The sequence below is a fragment of the Paramisgurnus dabryanus genome, chromosome 12, assembly GCF_030506205.2.
Source record: "Paramisgurnus dabryanus chromosome 12, PD_genome_1.1, whole genome shotgun sequence".
In the NCBI taxonomy this organism is placed as follows: Eukaryota; Metazoa; Chordata; class Actinopteri; order Cypriniformes; family Cobitidae; genus Paramisgurnus; species Paramisgurnus dabryanus.
Window position 1 is genome coordinate 1,126,902 of NC_133348.1, and position 16,056 is coordinate 1,142,957.

Below are 16,056 nucleotides of genomic sequence, written 5' to 3' on the forward strand. Positions count from 1 at the left end.
TCAGCTTTTTGCAAAAAAATTTTTTTAAAGAAAAATACCCATATTTTAGAGTTTATAAGCAGGGAAAAATATAGATAGGATGAAACGATTTTTCCCCGGTTTGTTTGTTTGTTTTATTGTTTGTTTAAAAGCAATGTCTGTTTTATTTGAGATATTTGTATGTTTATATATTTTTAGAAGAAAATATTTCTGAATGCATTTTGTAAAACTTTTGTAAAAAATTACAAGAAATGGCGGACAACTTGATTAAGCTTAATCCTGTAAAAGAAATACTCTAGCTCATAATACCAAATTTAAAATAAAAAATACAATATTTGGTAAGCAGCTATAATGAGAATTTTATTTTGATAATTCAAGCAAAATAAAGTAGTAAAACATTATGTAATTAGATACAGATTAGGAAATTTCAAACTTTTTGATTCATTACAATTACAAGTTAATTACAAGAAATCAATACGTGATTTCTAAAGCAACAACAACAAAAACATGTTTTAGACTTGCACACCTTGAAAGGTTAATCTGTGTCCCAATTCAGAGCCTGCGTCGATTCCACGATCGAATGCCTAACAGGGGTGCAACTAAAATTTAACAATTCAAAGGCTCTTTTAAATGCAGCTTCAAAATGCATCATTACCTTATAAATGACAGGATTTTAAGTTTCATAAAAACATAATTTTTTGTTTTGTGTCAGACTTTGTATATGTTGAATTCAGATAATAGATATTCACTTGGATCCGGATATGCTGTACTCTTTCAAAGATGTGAAACAGTGTCAGTGTCATGGACTGATTAAAATTTCTCTTATTGAGTTAATAAAATCCCTCCACCTTTATTCTGTGGAAAAGCTACAAAAATAAACATTTAATAAAAGGAAAACCCACAGCAATATAAGTAGCCCACGATGTTGTGAAAAAATTGACATCACTAGTTCATGGACCTCTTGGTTCTAAAATGGCGGATGACCAATGTATAGCGGCCCATACAAACAGACACTAATGAGGCATCTATGTACTAAAAAGTTTTTTTTACAACTAACAACAACATTTCTTGTATATTATATCATGAAACACAAACCACATATAATTTGACAGTATTTATCGAAGATCATTACAATTCATTACAATTCTTTTTGTCGCAGAAACAATAAAAGAAAATTGGCTCACAGATTAACTTAATACAGTAATTTAGGCCTTTAGTGCGGTATGTGATGCAGTGGAGCTGCCAGAAGATGAAGATGATGCTGCTGATACTGATGATGATACTGAGGAACGTCTTACTTCAGAGTCCATAACTGGAAAAAAATGGATATTATTCAAAAACAGTTGTATTGTTTTAACATGCCCTGTAGATTTATTCATTTATAATTAACATAAATAACTTGAATTTCTATAAACAAAGCATTCTATTATAACCTCTGGTTCCTCTTGTTTTCAAGATAATCGCTTCACTTCCTGTATTTCCTGGATTAGTGTTCTGTAATAAAGAGATGTCAGAGTCAAGATAAAGTCTAGAGTCAATGTACAAATGACTATACTGTAAAAAAAAAAATGCAGCACGAAGTTAAAACAACTTGGTTTTGCAAGTCAATCCAACTTACTATTTTAAGTTTTGGCTTAAAGGCAGTTTGCATGATCTCTGAAAGCCAATGCTGACATTTGAAATCACCTAAATAAACTGCCACTACCCCAATAGAATCTAGACCTTCTTTGAAAGACCCGCCCCACACAAAAGCAACCCAGGCAACGATGTAGGTTAGTAGACACGCCCCTTACTACTGATTGGCTACAAGTGTGTTTTGGTAGTCAGCCCGACTCCCTTTTTCAAAGTGTTTTTCAAAAATCATGCACCCCGCCCAGCCCCGCCGCTCCCATAACGCGCATCACGCGCTGTGCGTGGGGCACCACGTGCTGAGAGGGCACCAAAAATATAATGCTGAAATTATTTCATTAGCCTATAGAAATATTATTAGGCACTTTTTATCCATTAATATGTTACAAAAAAGGGGGAACGAGATAATTTAATGGCTCTAGTCTAGAAAGTATGCCCCCCAGCCTTTGATGGTCCGTGCCGGTTGATCGAGCGGGCGCCTGACGAAGTTTGACAGAGGCCGTTGCTCAATCCGAAGGCTGCAGCCTGCAGAGGTCGCATTTCTAGGCTGCATACGTCATCAAAACGTTCTTATTTCGTAATATTAACGATTATAAAGTTGACTATTATTCTTAGTTAATCGTAAATTGTTGTAATATGCTTATGACTTGCTAATGCTATGTTCAGTTAACTGAAATAAACCAGGCTTGATGACGTATGCAGCCTGCATATGCAACCTCGTGCAGGCTGCAGCCTTCGGATTGAGAAACGGCCAGTCAGTAGGCAACTTTTGGAAATGGCCCCGAAAAGACAGCAGGAGTCAGGATCGAAAAAAAAAAGAAGAAACTGCGAGATGATGCCCGTGCATTACTTGCAGGTAAGTCCATCATGTTTAATCATTCCTAAATAAATGCGCATGGGCTGCAGCTGCTGCTAATAGTAATGCGCCTCGAACTTGCTGTGCTGACATTAACAAACTATGTTGTTATAATTTATAATCTCAGTGCAAGCTAAATTGAGATTTTACTGTAAAACATTATGCATATGCATTTTACAAATAACTGACGCAGCTGTTACATTACTACGTTTCTTTAGTTATTGAGCAGTAGTTTATTTTTTGGTTTATTTTGACGTGACGGTGGTTAATATTTTCTCAGTAAAAGTTAACGTTAGCAGTCAGTGCACATGCTAGGCTAACAATTCCTGACTGTTAAATATATATAAATATAAAACGTCATTATATATGATATGAAGCAAACATTAGTTCTCTGAATCATTGTTTTATTTAAGAATATTGAGTATTCTTGTTTACTTATTGATGTATATTTAATGTAATTTTTTTAAAGTGACATTGTAAATGGGAAAAACATGTCTGGATTATTTTGATAATTTAAATTTGGTAATTTTTTCTATTTTGCTATTCTATAAAAGTTTGCACTTTCAAATGTGTAATGTGTGTTGGCTAAAGCTGTGAAGATTTTACTTTCTGCTATTATGTTATATGTTTGGTAATAAAAAATTAAACTGGCAAAATCAAACTTTTTTTCTAAGGGTCGGGGTGGGGGGGCATTAAAAAGGAATTATGCTTAGGGCACCAAAATGGCTAGCAGCGGCACTGACCCCGCCCTTAAAAAAGTTGACATAACCTATAAGTTCAAGTTGAAATTGTTTAACTTATTTTTTTTATGTGTTGATTTGACAAAAATGCTGCATACAGTGTATAGATCATAAATTAAGAATCACATTATTTACAGTAGGAATAATGTTGAACAAGAGGTTATAAAGATGAAGTCCGCTTTATATAAAGTACTTTACCTGAGTACGATGGGAACTGAGGTCCTTAATTAAACTCTTTGCAGACTCTCTGACCTGTGATCAAAAACAACAAAAAGACTTGATTAAACTGAAGTGGAGGGTAGAACAGGTGAATTGTTTTACTTCATGTGTGTGACAATGTCAGATTTTTCGGCAAAATCAATGTTTTGATTATAATACCATCTACAGTAAACTGTGGTTTTGTATACTTTTTGAAATATCTTTAATATTATTAAATCACAGGTTTTTGTCAAAGCAGATGAACTAACAGAATAAACTCATACCTTTCTGTCTAAAAGCGTCCCAAACACCAAAACAAAGAATCCCTATTAAAAACAATTTACAAACTCAATAAATAAAACCATAGCACCCTAAATGAATTTATTTAGTTTAAATAGTTGAAATAAATATAAATAAGAGGAATTGAAAAAATACTTTAAAAAAATCTAACAGCACAGAAATAAATTTTCAATAGACAAAAAGAGACAAAACGTGGTACCTGAAGTGAATTAAGGGTTGCAAAAACCACATGAATGGCAAAGTCAGGTGTCAACATGGTTCCAGTGCCAAAGGCCCACGTTATACCAAAGAAAGGAGTCAGAATGACCACACATCGGGCAATGACTATAAGGGCATTACTCTCATCTGGTTGAGCACTAAGTCCTCTCCTTAAAATCTTACACACAACCACAATGTAAACCAGGAGGTTAAAGGCAACAATGGTCAGAGCTGGAATCACAAATGCCAGCAGAGCCTTAGATTCAGACCAGTTCAGCCAACATGTATCTCTCGTCCAAATATATCCACCAGCTCCAGCTGTGGATGCAACGGTAATAACCGCTATCAGCAAAGGTGCACAATAACCAACTGTGAATGCGATGACCATCATTTTAGCCCTTGACATTTGAGACGAAGCCATGACAGTGCGGTTTAAAAGTAAAAGTGCTGAAAGTAACATCCAGAAGAAAAGAGCCAGGTAAAAAAAGTGAATGAAGAAAACCGCTGCACTGCAGGGATTCACTGGTGTAGGTTGTCCTGGATTTGCAGTTGCAGCTCCAATGATAAACCAGATGTCTGCGATCAGCAGGGACACTGCAATGTTGACTATTGAAACGTGACGCATGTATGACGTCTCATTTCCTGTCACTGACTTCCACACAATTATCTCAATGATGAGACACAGAACCAAGCTGGCCATTGAAATAGCTACACCAATGTATGTGATATAGTCTAAGGCTAGGTTATCAATTGCAGACATCAGGATTGAAAAAGAGGTTGTGTGGTCACATTCACATGTAACTGTTTCATTCCCTGAGTGCTTGACTTTACATCCAGTGGAATCCCAATGGTCCAGATCAAAGTTCCAAAAGACACACTGAGGATTTTTCAATGATGTATTTGTAGTATCGAAAGCAAATGCAATGTTGTTAATTGTTTTATTAACTCTAACAACAACCACGTCTCCATTGATGTGGTTTTCTGATGTCTTCTTGTCATTATTAGAAGTAATGCGAGTTGGTAAAACATTGTTAAGCTTTGTGAAGATAATAATGGTTATGAGGGTCGGTTCAACCTTTGGTATCACAATCTGAGTAGTTGAGTTTGGCAGTGAAGATGTTTCAGTGAATGAGTTTTCAATTCTTGTTCTATTTAACTGAATGGAGGTTTCCTTAATCATGAAACTGTCATCTGAGAGACGATCACTTATAGTCTCAATAGCTTGCAGAAGTTTGGTGCTTTCATTTCGTGTTATAAAGCCATTGTTCAATACTTCCCATGTGTTTTTAGATTCATCTGATACAATGACGTTGACTGTTTTAAGAAAATCCTAAAAATTAATCACAATACAAACGTGGTCGATTATTACACTGTTATTATAATTATCCACAATTTAAAATAAACTATGATTTTTTTAATATCAGCCATTTTGATTCAAGAGGTTGTTTTATGCGATAATGAATGATACACCCGTATGACAGATGATGGATGTAAACAACAAGCATTGATTTAATATAGTTCACAATACAACTGCATAAAAAACCTGAACATACCTCCATCACAGTCTGGCTAATAGCAATAGTTTGAGAGATACTAGCAATTTTGTAGAGTATCTCAACAATTTTTTGGACAGTCGCAGCAGATTGTGTTATCTCAATATTATTTTCCTTTGCAGCGTTACTGAGGTTTGACATAAACGCTGGAATCTCATCCAAAAACAGAACCTACATTACAAAGTAAGAAGAAATGTAAACAGAAACACCTTTGATAAATTCTCCTTTTTCCTAATAAATACAGGATTAATAGATTACCTCAGATTTCCTATCAAGATCTTTGATAGCTTTAACTACACAATCTTTCTTTATAGGTATCCAATCATTTTTCAGGTTCACATGTTGACATTCAGAAGTTATATATCCTTCCAGGCCTTTTTCACACAGTCCCATAACATTGTCACCTATTTTTCCTACTCCAAGCGTGTTATTTATACAGTTAGACTCTGTGAATTGGAAATATTTGATAAAGGTTTAAGAAAATCAACAAAAAATTACGTTTAGTAATTTACTTTTATGTTTATATGCATATTGCATGAAGTTTCTTATTCTGTATGTGACATCATCTAATTTAATGCTCACCCCTGACTGTCTGAACTTGGACTGTCCTGCTGCTATAATCAAATGTTTGTAATTCTGTCATGTTCTTTAGTCGGCATGTGAAGATTTCATTAGATCCACAATGTGTGCTAAAGATTTTATGTCGTAACGTGACGCAGCCAGATCCTGATGGCATAAAACAGGCAAACACAAATTAATAAATAACACATACAGCAAAATAACGACTGTCCTAAAAAAATCACAACCCCATAATTTGTTTTTACAAGCTACATACTACATTCTCCTGTACGTGCATGCGCGACCATACGCATAAAAGGTATGCATGGTTAGAAAAATCCAGTGGTGCACATACAGTGTAAGCAGACCCTCGCATATGTGTAAAAAAATTATGTGTTAGATCATGGCCCATTTAATTATCTGCATTTGTAAAAGTAGAAATGTTTCATAAACATTTATGATTTAAAAGATATTTTGGAGAATCTAACCCAACCTCTGTCTTGCAAGTATTTGGTGAGTTTGCGCCCCTGGAAGAGAAGTCACCAGCCGCCACTGCTCCCAACATGGCTGATAAGTGACTTAAAAGAATTGTAAATAATACTGATTTGGCCGCATGTCTTTACTGAAAATGTAAATTATTTCTTAATATTATTCAATTTATTTTTAAATCTAAGTGTGATATTGAATTACAGATTTATCATGTGGATTTCTGAATCATGCTGAATTAAAGTTTTTATCAGTCCTGGAACTAATAACTGTTCTCAGTAACATTCACTCTAAAAACAAACGGTGCTATATAGCACCAAAAGTGGTTCTTTGCTCGTTATCATAGAAGAACCGTTTTTAGTGCCATATAGCACTGTTGAAGCACCAGTGAAGCATATGTGGTCACCACATATGGTTCTACACAGGTGCTTCACTGGTGCTTCGCCGGTGCTATATGGCACCAAAAACGGTTCTTCTATGATAACGAGCAAAGAACCACTTTTGGTGCTATGTAGCACCGTTTGTTTTTAGAGTGTGGAATATAACAACTATGTACAACCTGAATTTGTCACGTTATCACCATCAGGAATCCGGTCCCACTCAACTGAGTAGCCTTCTGCACAGCATGTAAATGGGACAATCTGGTCTTGACACTGAAACTTTATTTCAATTTTATCCACAATGATATTGGGACGTGGTCCAATAACTACTGTTTGCCACTGAATGTAAGGTAATGTGGACCTTTCTATGATACACGAGTATCTACCTGCAAGTGAACAAAGATAACAGTAATATTATTTCATAAAGCAAAACAATAATTTACTATTACTTTAATAAATTCTGTCAGTTCAAGAATTTTTCAGTGTACAGGCAGTTCATATATGCAGTGGTCACCAATCCTGGTCCTGGAGGGCCGGTGTCTCTGCAGAGTTTAGCTCCAACCCTAATCAAACACACCTGAAGCACCTTAATTAGCTGCTTCAGGTGTGTTTGATTAGGGTTGGAGCTAAACTCTGCAGAGACACCGGCCCTCCAGGACCAGGATTGGTGAGCACTGCACTATAGTCTTTTCAGCAGACGATCCAATAAGCCACTTTACCATACAACTAGATTAATGTACAAGTTCTGTCCATGTAACTCACCACTGTCACTTTCACTTGCATTGTTCACAATAAGAGTGCTATTGTCATTTGTAATAGTGTATTTTGCACTCATTCCTGCAGGATCTTGGTCATTCACACTCCATTTCATTGTTCCCGCAATAGAATTTGGACGTGTACACCTCAGCTCCACATCTTGCAGAGGATAAAATTTAGCTCTGGTTGTCAGGATTTTTTCCTCTGAAAATAAAAGCAATACAGCTCATCTCACCTTACTTGTTTTTACAAGCAATTCTCATGCTCATAATAACACCAAATTCATAAATCTGATGTGAGGCAGCAAAACCAACTGAGAGCAATAAAATAGCCGGAAATAAAAACAAATCCCACTAAACACAGGACTTCGGATAGACGTGCAGATCATGTCTATATTAGGATTGGTGTTGCGATGGGTGAAGTGCAGAGACAATCATCTCTTTTCGCTTTTTTCCTTTTCTCTTTTCCTTACACGGAGGTCCTACGGATGTAAACATTTAGACGTGCAGAAGACGTCGAAAAAAAGACGTCGCCTGGCTTTACAAAACAACCCCTTTTATGGACCGGATTCGGACGTCCAAAAATTACATAAAAAATACATCATTCCGACGTCACTTTGCGCAGTGGGATTGCAAAGAGATTCATATAAGACAATTAAAAAATATAAATGTTTTATGATTTCATACCACTTTCAGCAAAAGCAACCTGAGTTAAAGGGATTCCTGCTTTTAAGAGAGTGTCAGAAACCTGTGTGTTTGCTGATGTAACATTCAGATTGGTGCTGTTTGCAGTAATCGTGTAGTCTGCTATAATGCTACCAGACCTATGGGGCAAAACACAAACCATGCCAATAAGAAAACACTAGATTAAAACAAAGGTTAAAAAATATCACCTTTAGAAGGTAAACAGATTCTAGACTTTCATACCTGAAGCAAGTGACTTTTACTGAACCTTTAATGTAGTTAGGCAGATTCTTGTAACTTTCTTCAATCTGCAAGAAACAAAAGTACCCTTAGGGTCCAATCACACCAAACGCGTTTATGGCAGTTGCAGGCGCCTTTTTTGAATGATATTCTATGGGCAGTGAGCGTATGCACGCTGTTTATGCGCACCAAACGCCTTGTGTTTTTTGCCGCCGGTCGCAGCCCACGTTTTTGAAGGAACATCGAGAGTGGAAAAGCACCCAACGTCATTGGCTTCTTTCCATTGTACAATCGAATGAGGGGAGAGGAGGGCCTTACGTCGTGGTGAGGGAAGTTTACAGTTGCTGAAGAACCGGACTCCACTCGCTCACTCCTGCGTGTTTGTGCACCTCTCACCCTCAAACAAGGTCAGAGCAAGCGTCCTCTTTTTAAAGTTTCGGCTAATATGACAGTTAACTGCTAAAGAGTGCTCATGCTTCAATATTTGATTGACAAGACAGCGAACTCGGTGGTTGCCAACCACTATAAAAAGCCACGTTGCACTGCTTTTTTTAAAGGCAGTGTGTCGCACCTTGCGTTTCCAAGCATTTAAAATGCATTGGTGTGATTACCCCCTTACTGTATGATAACACTGAAATGAAGTATGTACCTTAGTTACTGTAAGAAGTTTATCAGTCGTAAAGAGGTAAACACAGGAGCTAAGCCCAACTACCTATTTTGGGGGGTTGGGAAAATAAAAACTTTGGGTATATGAAAAAACCTGTTGAGTGTTAATAATTTTTCATTGTCGAGGGACATTGTCTGTCATTTTCTCAGACTTCAAGATGTCTTTGTTTTATTAGACTTTCTAAAGATCACGTCTTTTATAAGAGAAAAATAATCAATGATTTAATATAAAATATGCAATACTTACTGCTGACGTAATGTGCTTTACATACAATTTATACTTTGTTTCAGTTTCGCTGATGAGACTGGTGTCAAAAATTTTATTTATTCTCATTGACATTCGAATTACTGCAAATAAATAAATAAATTAAATATGTGGTACACATAGTTTTTCAAAACAATACTCAATAATAACACTACACATCTTTACCCTGTATAATATTTTTTTTTTTTTTTAAGTACATACCTGTTGTTGGTGATGGTGTTGTTGGCGGTGGTTTAATTGTAGTTGTAGATGGTAGTGCTGAATAAGTTAGTAGAAAATACTGCTTATTCCATTATATGTAAAATTATTACATTATGCACAACAGATCTCAAAACTAAGTACTAATCACCAACATATTTCAGCTAAATGCCAGATAATTGTACAAAACATGTAACTATTGAAACAGCATTCAAGGAAAAACAAAAACAAACTTGTAAAAAATGACCAACTCACTGACTGACTCACTGACTCATTTCCTACTCTAACCATTAACTCTTAATCATACCTGTGCATGGGTTACTGATGTTTATAGCGAGGTTCATGTCTGTTACATTATATCCACTCATACACGAGCAATTGTAACTCCCAACAGTGTTGTTGCAGATTGAGTTTGGACCACAGATCTCAGGAATCTCAACACATTCATCAACATCTTCATTACAGCAAGTACAAAAAAAAAAAATTGCTTTTGGTATCAATAGAACATACAGCACACTACAGAAAATCACAAAGCAATTTATGCAGCATAACAAGAAAAATTACATCTGGAGGTAAGCATGTTAATAGGTCAGTCAGATACAGTATCGAATATTACATGTATTGCAATGTGTCATGTAGCTAGTCAATGTAAACGGTGTGCAAAGTTGTTAACCCAAAAAATGCACAATAAGTTATTGGCTTCTAAAGTAAGCAGTTGATTTTGAATCGCGCTAATGAGTCAAATTATTTTCGAATCTGGCCTGTTGTCTTTCTATGTATGAAGGCAATACTTGGCATAATGTCTGTCTACAGTCTTGCCAGCGAAAAACAAAAACCCTGACCTGCCCACAGACACTTCCGCTAATAAGTGTGTTAACATCATGTCGACAAGACACTGTGTTTTGAGCTGCATAGCCTGACACACCACTCTCCAAAAATAGTACGCAGACCGCAAGTGGTCTGCTAAAACCATGCTGTTGGGTAAAAAAAATGCATCACATTTCCTCATACAGATTTCTGTACAAAAGGCTGCTGCTTCTTTGGCGTTTGCCTTTCTTGATAATGTAGGTTGCACAAGTAACATGGCCGTGGGCACTGCCTACAAGCAGTCTGCATTTGTAATTGCACGTCGCTGTGCACCAAGAGCCCCTTTTACTCCCCGTTTCATTATTACCCTTGTCTGATGCCCCCTGTGTCCCACTGCACTGCAGTGACAATAGGTGACAGGTAGGTGGGCAAGAACAGCAGATGATGCAACCACTCACATTACAGTATGCGTACTGTATCATACATGAGTGTTTGACCACAAAGTACAGTTTGTTTGGCTAGTGTGAACGCTCTGTACTGTACCAGGGTCTGGTACACTTAAGCATACACTGTTACACTTTGCAAAGTCGGTTGCAGGCAAGGTTCACTTTGATTCGGGGGGCAATTCGTTGATTCGGGAAAGTTTTCACAATGAAGATCAAGGGCAGATACATTCTGTGATTATTTCATCTCAGCTTTGCTTACCTAAATCATTCAAAATACCAGTGTTAATTTGACATTAATTTGGAATAAACATATTGAAGTGAGTTTCATATTTCTGCAATTTGCATATTTGTATGTATGTATTTATTAATGTAGACATATGTATAAAGTAACTTGTTAGCTAGCGATTACATTATTGGCCTGTAGTTGATGAATGTAAAGACGCTTTAGCTATTAAACTATCTTTGTCAGTACAATAAGTGAGGAAAATTTAACGTGTTCTCTCGCCGTGTGACTTAAAAATCGTAGTCCTTACATGGAAAAAAAACTGTAGTACTCTTTAGCGTTTACTACAGTAAATTTTAGTATATTTTGTAATTACTACACTTGTATACAACTCTATTCTGTAGTGTTAATTTTAGTGAATATTAAGGTAACACTTTATTTTACGACCCACAAAGTACCGCGTAATTAAACCGAATTTACAGCGTACCTATTTGTAGCAACATGGTACCTCTACAGTACTTACTTGTAGGTATAAGGGAATAATATTTTAAGTTTGGGGTAAGAAGGGGGTAAGAATATGAAGAATTATAAATTATTTATACTATAAGTATTTTATAACAACAGGGTACCTATTGTAATATTAGGTGGTATGTATATGACTTAGTCAAGTCTATGGGGAAAGTATGTTTTATTTTTTTTTTATTGTGAATTTTTCATATTGACTAATGAATGTTGTATACAGTCAATGTCTACGAGCCACATCGGAAAATAAATATAACAGCACATCACTTTTTTTTAGTAGCCTATATTACTTGCTTTTAATAACAAAAGTCCAGCTGATTTAATGTGGTTATCTTTTTTTAAGGTAAGTACAATAAAAATAGCAACTTATTCCCTACTTACCAAGAAACTCCTACATTTGCGGACATATTTGAAGTGGTGCTTTGCAATTTATTTACTGTAAACACAAGTATTTTAGCCAAATATAATTTATGCAATGGCAAACCAAAATGAAACAACAGCAGATATCAGCTCCCGCTAAAGCAAAAGACGACTACATGCGTAGGCTACTGCGCAGGTGTAGAGCGCGCACCCGTCTGCAGGAGGTTTGCTGGAACGCGATCCTAAGGTGAAGTTTCTTTATTAAGAGGTTTTAAAAACGTTCTACACTGTGGAGTACGGCTGCGAGAGATGTTAGCAGGATCCACATGCTGGATAAGGTGACTGGTTTTGTTAATACATGACTCACGCATTTCAAACAATGTTTTTTCAAGAAAGTTGCCAGCTAGCTAGGACATAAGTTAGCCTAAAGTTATTAACGTAACTGGCTCAGAAAACTCTGTTTCTGTCAAGGCACAGTAAAGAAACATTTACTGAAGGCTTTCATTTATGTTTTTTTTTAATATGTAATGCAGAACAGCATTTGTGACATCAACTCATCATCCGAGTGGACAAGAACACCAACAGAGGAAGCCAAGCCGCAAAAAAAATTGTCATGACTTTTTATTTTAAATAAAAGTTATGTGATAATAAACATTAAGTGTTGGCTTAATTATAGTGTTTTAAAGATGTTTTGAAATAAGTTGTTTTAAAATAAAAATAACAATATTCTGTATGTTTATGGTATTTACCCTATAACATTTATAACAAGAGGTGAACAAAGCACCACTTTAGTTTACAGCCCGCAAATATGTGAGTTACATGATACATACACAGAACAATCGGGGAATAAGCCCCACTTTAGTTTACAGCCCGCAAATATGAGAGTTACCTGGTACATACACAGAACAATCGGGGAATAAGCCCCACTTTAATTTACAGCCCGCAAATATAAGAGTTACTTGGTAACTCCTGTATACATATACAGATCAAAGAGGTACAAGTTGCTATTATTTTTATTGTGTGTTATATTTTATTTGCAGACGTGGCTTGTAGACATCAACTGTAGGCTATACATAACACTTCATCAGGTAAGTAGCAAATATGAAAAAAAAAAAACATATTACACATAGACCATATTACCCATAGACGCAAGTCATACATACCACGTAATATTACAATAGGTACCCTGTAGTTATGAAATACTTAGAGAATAATTTTCCATATATTCTTACCCCCTTATTTCCCCAAACTTAAAATATTGTTCCCTTATAACTACAAGTACGTACTGTAGAGGTACTCTGTTGTTACAAATAGGTATGCTGTAAATTCGGTTTAATTACGCTGTACTTTGCGGGTCATAAAATAAAGTGTTACCAACAATTGTTTTATTAATATAATCATCATCGTAATTGATTAAATGATGAGTTAGAACTATATAACACTGCATACAACATGGAAACAAAGCTATATCTTAAATTTCAAAATGCTGTCTTAGGGGCAGTTCACATGTGGCGTCTAAAACCGTGCGGAAAACACAACTGCGCCACTTTCATCCATCTTTTCCTATGCAATTTCGACATTCTGAAAAATGTAAGCATTTTCAACTCCCTGCGATGTTGCATGCGTGTCGCAACCGCGCTGCTCACTATTTAAGCATGCTTGCCGCATGTCTACATTCAAAATAAAGTATTTGTGCGTCAAAAACACGCAAAATGTGAACCTTAAAAGTTATAGCATTAATAGCCATAATATTCACAAGTATTTTTCAAAGAGCTACTTTTCACTCATACATTAAGATTTTATGACATGTACTTTTTACTCAAAACTACATTTTTTGAGAAGTAACAGTAGTTTTTCATGAGTATGATTTTCAATACTCTGTTCACCCCTGGCTTCATGAACAGAAGACGACATTAGGGCTCTTTGCATTAAACGTGGCTGGGAGCAGCAAGTACAGGGTCAAGCCCACCAAAGGCAGAAAATAAAATAAATGTGGTCATTTATAATGATGAGACTGGGAAAGCAGTTTGAAATTTACATTATAAAAATGCTGGGATATTTTCCACCAAGTGTTGGGTTATATAGTTTCAACCTATACTTAAAGGTTTAAACCCACACTGCTGGGTTCTTTTAATCCACTGTTTGGTCAAATATAAAAATGTTCTTGGTTAATTTAACCCAGCATATTTAGAGTGCATTTTCTCATGTTTGTCACATTTATTGTATTCATTGATAATAATCAAACAAAAACAATTTACCATAGCAGCCAAGATGTCCATTTCTATATGTACAGTTCATTGCTGGTGGGCAAGAGTCTGTAGAACAACGCAGATCATACGGGCCAAAACACTTACACTGTTTTGAACAGTCTGAAGCCCAGAACTGTTCACCAATCTATTAAAACATAACAAAAATGATTTTTGTTTACATTGCAGTAACAGTGTTGCAAAATGTTTACCATTAGTGCCCTGCTGAAAATACCAGCAAGACCAGCATATGTTGTGTTTTGGTGCTGGTTTGCTAGTGAACACCAGCTAAACCAGCACCAAACCAGCATTAGCACCAGCTAAAACAGCATTAGCCCCAGCATCCCATGCTGGTCATACCAGCATATGTTGTGTTTTGGTGCTGGTATGCTGGTGACCACCAGCTAAACCAGCATAGACCAGCATAATTCCCATGCTGGTCCATGCTGGTTTGATGCTGGTTTTTTCAGCAGGGTGCTATGATATTACCACACTTTGTTCTTTTTAGGAAGCACATACTGTGAAGAGATACAACTGCTTTACCAAGTATGTGTCAAAGTACCAAGTAGTGTTTGCGGAAATGTATTTTGCAGTAATACACCAATGCTTACATTAACATAAAAACATAAACATAAGTTTTCACTGCTATTCGGATGATACCCAGCTTTACATCTCCTCATCCTAGCGAAACACACCAGCTCTGTAAACTAACAGACAGTATTAGCGATATAAGTGACTGGATGGCACATAACTTCCTTATGCTAAACTCTAATAAGACAGAGATACTTATTATTGAACTGAATCGCTCAAAACAAAATATGTCAGATTACAAGTTGCCCATAGATAGCTGCACTATGGTGCCATCTTCCACAGTTAAGAACTTAGATGTGGTGTTCGACAGCAATTTATCATTTGATAGTCATATCTCCAACGTCTGCCGCACAGCATTCTTCCATCTTAGAAATATCTCAAAAATACGCCATATGCTCTCTGCATCAGATGCAAATCAGGTAAACAAGCTTCAGCTAGTTCAAAACGCCACTGCAAGAGTGCTTACTCATTCTAAGAAGTATGACCAAATAAGCGCTATGTAAAAAAATTTGATTTGAATAAAGCAATGTAATGTAACACTGTTTTAACACTCACAGTATAGTAGAATCCATCATACATGCATCCACATTGCTCCACAGGTACACAGAGTCTTGCGCTTCTCACAAATCCATCATTACAGAAACAGCCCTCTGAACATGTGTGTTCACAACTAGCATCAATGCTGCTGGCACATGTATGACCACAGTTTGTGCCACACAGCTCATAGTGAGCGTTCTCTGGACAAGTCATGACTGTAAATGTAACAAACACAATATATTTAACCCCCAAATCAGTAAAGTAAAGAGTAAAAGATAAAGGTAATATACTACACTATCAGTTATATAATATATATATATATATATATATATATATATAATTATTATTATTATTCAATATACTGAAATATCTGTTAGTATCCTACACAGTATATTGTGGTATGAATGGGTATGAATGGGGGAGATCGCAATGTTGAGTTAGTCTGCTCTAGTCCCGCCTTATCGTCAACCATTAAAGAATCACATCCTCTAGGGGAGGGCTCATACAGAATTGTTACTATTCAAGCAGCAGTAAAGAAGATTGGCACATACTTCACACATGTGCAGTATCTGACAGATTTTGTTTTAGTAAGACCTGAAGGCGTTGCAAACATGGTGGCACATTGAAATGACTTCCTTA

At 36.1% G+C, this 16,056-nt stretch overlaps 2 protein-coding genes across 2 annotated transcripts in view; both read right to left on the reverse strand.

The window, feature by feature from the left end:
- LOC135738171 (uncharacterized) overlaps window positions 1-16,056 on the reverse strand; it is a 334,980-nt gene that overhangs the window by 254,369 nt on the left and 64,555 nt on the right. The window contains 1 exon segment of the mRNA XM_073811486.1: window positions 9,993-10,139. Within this exon segment, the coding sequence (XP_073667587.1) occupies window positions 9,993-10,139 (147 nt within the window).
- Window positions 326-5,890, reverse strand: LOC135749736 (adhesion G-protein coupled receptor F1-like). The gene is made up of 7 exons (XM_065268385.2): window positions 5,712-5,890; window positions 5,454-5,624; window positions 3,902-5,230; window positions 3,687-3,728; window positions 3,403-3,456; window positions 1,413-1,473; window positions 326-1,291 (listed from the first exon to the last, which is right to left on the reverse strand). The coding sequence occupies exons 1-7, from the start codon at window positions 5,844-5,846 to the stop codon at window positions 1,185-1,187; spliced, it is 1,899 nt and encodes a 632-aa protein (XP_065124457.1). The 5' UTR covers window positions 5,847-5,890; the 3' UTR covers window positions 326-1,184.